Source organism: Oncorhynchus nerka, linkage group LG4 (genome assembly GCF_034236695.1).
Source record: "Oncorhynchus nerka isolate Pitt River linkage group LG4, Oner_Uvic_2.0, whole genome shotgun sequence".
NCBI classification, from domain to species: Eukaryota; Metazoa; Chordata; class Actinopteri; order Salmoniformes; family Salmonidae; genus Oncorhynchus; species Oncorhynchus nerka.
The window spans coordinates 16,462,872-16,468,819 of NC_088399.1; the positions used below are offsets into that span (position 1 = coordinate 16,462,872).

At 41.1% G+C, this 5,948-nt stretch overlaps 1 protein-coding gene across 1 annotated transcript; it reads right to left on the reverse strand.

The window, feature by feature from the left end:
* Positions 1-1,462: 1,462 nt before the first annotated feature.
* LOC115119064 (uncharacterized) lies at positions 1,463-4,614 on the reverse strand. The gene is made up of 4 exons (XM_029647803.2): positions 4,330-4,614; positions 3,773-3,815; positions 3,281-3,334; positions 1,463-3,070 (listed from the first exon to the last, which is right to left on the reverse strand). The coding sequence occupies exons 1-4, from the start codon at positions 4,429-4,431 to the stop codon at positions 2,655-2,657; spliced, it is 615 nt and encodes a 204-aa protein (XP_029503663.1). The 5' UTR covers positions 4,432-4,614; the 3' UTR covers positions 1,463-2,654.
* Between the last annotated feature and the right edge of the window lie 1,334 nt (positions 4,615-5,948).

The window sequence follows — 5,948 nt, forward strand, 5'->3', positions numbered from 1 at the left end:
GCTTAAGTGTAAAACTGATGTTACAGTCAAAAAGAAGCATAACCTATGAAGGTGCTATGATGACGTTCTGTGGTCAGATCCATGGCACTTGTTGCAAGAAGGGTGTCCTGGCAACATTCCCAACTCAACCCATCATATAGGGTGCATGATACGTTTTAATACATGCAAATATATATACACTACCTTTCAAAAGTTTGGAGTCACTTAGAAATGTCCTTGTTTTTGAAAGAAAAGCAAAAAAATTGTCCATTAAAATAACATCAAACTGATCAGAAATACAGTGTACAGTGTACAGACATTGTTACTTTTGTAAATGACTATTGTAGCTGGAAACGGCTGATTTTTAATGGAATATCTACATAGGTGCACAGAGGCCCACTATCAGCAACCATCACTCCTGTGTTCCAATGGCAAGTTGTGTTAGCTAATCCAAGTTGAACGTTTTAAAAGGCTAATTGATCATTAGAAAAACCCTTTTGCAATTATGTTAGCACAGCTGAAAACTGTGGTTCTGATTAAAGAAGCAATAAAACTGGCCTTCTTTAGACTAGTTGAGTGTCTGGAGCATCAGCATTCGTGGGTTCGATTACAGGCTCATGTAGATATTCAATTAAAAATCAGACGTTTCCAGCTACAATAGTCATTTACAACATTAACAATGACTACACTGTATTTCTGATCAATTTGATGTTATTTTAATGGACACATTGTGCTTTTCTTTCAAAAACAAGGACATTTTTAAGTGACCCCAAACGTTTGAACGGTAGTGTATATACACACTGAACAAAGAAGTTTGGAACCACCAAGACTCTTCCTTGAGCTGGCCGCCTGGCCAAACTGAGCAATCGGAGAAGAAAGGCCTTGGTCAGGGAGGTGACCAAGAACCTGATGGAGAACCTTCCAGAAGGAAAACCATCTCTACACCACTCCATCAATCAGGCCTTTATGGTACAGTAAGTGGCCAGACGGAAGCCACTCCTCAGTAAAAGGCATGACAACCTGTATGGAGTTTGCCAAAAGGCAACTAAAGGACTCTCAGACCATGAGAAACAAGATTCTCTGGTTTGATGAAACCAAGATTGAACTCTTTGGCCTGAATGCCAAGTGTCACGTCTGAAGGAAACCTGGCACCATCCCTACGGTGAAACATGGTGGTGGCAGCATCATGCTGTGGGGAGGTTAAATCCGCGGCATGGACTGGGAGACTAGTCAGGATCAAGGGAAAGATAAACGAAGCAAAGTACTGAGAGATCCTTGATGAAAACCTGATCCAGAGCGCTCAGGACCTCAGACTGGGGCGAAGGTTCACCTTCCAACAGGACAACGACCATAAGGACACAGCCAAGACAACACAGGAGTGGCCCAGCCAGAGCCCATAGCACTCGCTCTCTCACATTTATTATATGTCAATCACTACTACACAACATTATAAGAATTGGTAAAAGATGGGTGTCAACAGAAGTTGTGTAGTGTGGTCAGGTACTTTATTTTTCTGCAACATTAATTTGTTGATATAATATATAAAAGGCGTAGTCAGATTTTTTTAGGCCAAATAAAATGCCTTTTTTTTTTACTGTAGTCCTGCTATTGAGATGCACCATTCTAGAACCCTTAACAGTATAACTCTCTTTTGTCTTCAATCCAGACATTCAGATATTGTGAAGACAAATAAATCAGCCAAATTAAGAAAATGAAATTAGGTAATTAGGTAATTGGCTGGTGGACATCCTTTACCCCCATCCTGCTTGCCCCCTTCTCTTGTCAGTAACCATGTCTGTCACCACTGAGCCCACCTACAGTTTCTCCATCCCCTACAAAAGCATACAAACAAGCCAGCAGTGATGTGCAGACAGCTCATAAAATCACAGGGTTTGTTGTTTTAAGATTCTAATCTCTTATGGAAGGATACACGTCACGCCCTCTCATCGTCTCCCTCTCAAAACCCATTGGAGGTCAGAGGGTAGGGACCTCTGTTCTCTCATCCAATTAGTTTTGAGCAGGGGACCTGAGGAGTATACAATCGAGTCCTTCTCTGGGTCTCTGGTTTCATACAGGTAATTGGCAAAAATAAATGGAAACACTTGAGTAAATGAGGGATACAAAGCATATTGAAAGCAGGTGCTTCCACACAGGTGTGGTTCCGGAGTTAAAAAGCAATTAACATCGCATCATGTTTAGGGTCAAGTATAAAAATGCTGGGCAGGACATTAATTTGCCCATTATTTTGGCTACCATGTCTAAGCCCCAATAGGATGACAATGCCCCCCATCCACAGGGCACAAGTGGTCACTAAATGGTTTGATGACAATGAAAACCATATGCCATGGCCATCTCATGTACCAAATCTCAACCCAATTTAACACTTGAGATATTCTGGAGTGTTGCATGAGATAGCGTTTTCCTCCACCATCAACAAATAAAACAAATTATGGAATTTCATATGCCATCTCTCCAATAGGTCCAGACACGTGTAGAATATATGCCAAGGTGCATTGAAACTCTTCTGGCCCAACACCCCAAATAAGACACTTTATGTTGGCGTTTCCTTTATTTTGGCAGTTACCTGTACATACCACCTTAATGGATACGTGTGGCATACAGACACGAACTCAAAAGGTATTAAACATTGGCCCTCTCTTCAGGCTCCAGTTTGGCTAGTCAGAGCATCTAATGATAGTAATGAAGGTAGAGACTGGTCTTCTCTCATAATCAACCCGCTGCCTGTGGCTTGCCATCACAGACAGTCTATTCTCCGGCTCCATCCGCAAAAGGACAGAGAAACTCAATGGGGCGTCTTGCTCCTCTTCCAGCAACTGCCGCGTGTCAAAGGCACTGGCAAACTGGTCCGTACGCTCCTGGTAGGTGAAATCCAGCTGTAGCCTTAGGTCCCTGGTGTCATTCCCTGCTGGCAGCTTAAAGGTGGCTTGGACAAAGACCACATACCAGCCTGCCATGGTCACCTGGATGTGGGTCCTGTTCTTGGTCAGGAACATGCTGCCAATCTCCTTCCCCTCCTCCTCCCACTCCAGCTCACCAAAGATCTGTTTGGTCTGTTTGGTGGGGTGAGAGGCTGTTGCGAACCAAACAATAGAGACAGCAAGGTCAACAAACGGAAGTAAAACAATTACTAAAACAATCAAACGGTCTGGGTCAAACAACAACATCCAAGGTAAGTAGAAAAGGGTAAGTAAAGAACATCTGTATTTATATTTTCCTTTTTTAGTTACTCATGAACTGACGCAGTAGGCCTATCAACAATGCAAAGTAATGGCTGGGTCACCTTTAAGGAACAAACTGGAATTGGAGGAAGGACTTCTGAGAAATTTCCCCAAGTCTGTGGGACATGGAAGACGGTTTTTGTTTACATTTTTTCACAACAACAAAAGACACAAACATGCTCACTCAAAATATATTGTTCTTCTAATGCCAATGAAGCTTCATCAAGCTTCCAAAGTATGGGTCATTCCCTAAACTTGAATACTGCAAACAGGTGCATTCACAAAATCTCACACAATCATCAATTGTCACACCCCCACAGTATGATGTAAATATACGCAATCACGCACACACACAAACACTTCCTGCCTTAGTGTGGGGGTGCAGTTTCCTGTAACTCCAGGCTCAGTAATAAACATGTTAAGTGTCAGAGAGGAATGCTGTAGCATCGTTTTGACAAGAAAATATCTGTGCCTTCAAACAAAAATGATGGTTGTCTTTTTAAATGGCTGTATATATGTCTAACTTTCATTTCCATCCACAGAATGAAGCTTACCATGAATTAGACCTCCACCAGCTCCTGACGGTGATTCAACCGGCTAAAATTAAAAACAGGAAAACCAATTTAACATCCTCTCATATACTGTTGTTATAATATAACAATTATAACCTAAATAGGAAAACATGTTGATGGAATATATTGTAGACAATTCTCAATGTTTTCTATTATTTATTTTAAGTGTAAAGTTTGAATCAAACTAATCTTTTGATTTAGCTGTTTTGGCAAATAGGCTGTATAGAACCCTAATCATTTTAACAGATCTGTGCTCAAATACAGCTTTGTATGTCTTGAGTCTGACTCTGGGCTTTGAGATGTTAAAAATTGTTCTCACCTCAAAGCCCAGTCAGGCTTAATACATGCAGTAACAAAGCTATGTTCTTTTCAGACTGAGCAAAAACAGTAAACTATCCAGCACGAGAGAAGTAACTACATAGAGTAGATACTATAAGACTTATAACCCACTGTCCTCTAATTGAAAATTAATTCAAATAAATATCCGTTCCATGTTGGAAGTATATGGTCTGTACAGCATTACTCAGCATATAATTTACCTTAGGAGAATAAATCCAGATCAAACACGCTGCATTGACAATCAATGCTGCAAGGACAACCCCGGCAAGTCGAAAGCCTGTGAGACAAGTGTCTTGTGCCATCCCCTCCAGACAGGCTTTTGCAGAACTGCTGATGTGACTGGAAATGAACCAGTTTTGATCAGGTCTCTGACTTTAAGCTGCTATAGGATTTCCTATTCTGTGTTGGGGATTCCAGTAAGAGAGAGAACTGACGCATGAGGGGGGCGTGTTGCAAGTGTGATCATGTCAAATGCATGGGGGGGGGGGGGGGGGGCTGATTAGTATTTTTTTATTAATGATGTATTATTTTTTAGTCTTGCTAAATCTGGTTGGGTGGGCCTGGCAGGGTCTGTGTCCAACCAGGCCTATGCCCCTGGGTGACTCCAATGCTTCCCACATCTAAGTTGGCTGGATGTCCTTTGGGTGGTGGGCCATTGTTGATACACACAGGAAACTGTTCAGCGTGAAAACCCCAGCAGTGTTGCTGTTCTTCACACAAACCAGTGTGCCTGGCACCTACTACCATCCCCTGTTCAAAGACACTTAAATATGTTGTCTTGCCCATTCACCCCTGAATGGTACACATACACAATCCATGTCTCAAGGCTTAAAAATCCTTCTTTAACCTGTCTCCTCCCCTTCATCTACACTGATTGAAGTGGATTCAACAAGTGACATCAATAAGGGATCATAGCTTTCACTTGTTCAATCTATGTCATGGAAAGAGTGATTTTAATATTTGTATAGTCTGTGCAGACCATGCCTTCAGGGTTGTTCGTGGAACATTTTTCTGGTGAACAAGATTTGTTAAAGTTGCCAATGTGGTTAACCCTCCTCATCCCATCAAGAGAATAAGGTCATAACATATTAGTGTCTAAATCTATGTATGACCTGACAGGTGTGGGTGTAAGCAAACACTTGCATCGTACATGTTATTGTTGGAAGACAGTCACAATGAAGTGACTCATATTGGTCACAACAACCATGTCAACTTTCCCCTCTGGAGGGAATCTCTAAAAAGTAACCCACCAACTAAGCCCTTTCTTAAGTAACCCATTGTAGTTTTCCACTTGCTTTTTCCTTAAGTACTCTATAACAGTAGTGATGTCAATAAGCCCGTTCCTGTGATTATTTAAATAATAAACATGAATTTATAACATGCAGGAAGTTACTTAGTGGTTATGAGGCTCTAACCACACAAAACAGTAGATGGGTGGGCTTTGCCAGGAAATAAGATAATGGGGTTAAATGCATTTACACATACAGTGCCTTCGGAAAGTATTCAGATCCCTTGACTTTTTCCACATTTTGTTACCATACAGCCTTATTCTAAAAATGGATTAAGTTGTTTTTTCCCCTCATCAATCTAAACACAATACCCCATAATGACAAGCAAAAACTGGTTGAGAAATGTTTGCTAATTTATTAAAAAACTGAAATATGACATTTACATTGTCTGTAAATGTCATGTCTGATGAAACCAAGATTGAACTATTTGGCCTGAAAAGTCAAGGGGTCTGAATACTTTCCGAAGGCACTGTGTAACACAACCAATGACTGAAAGAATACTATAGGCTACACCAAGACCGAAACAAGAG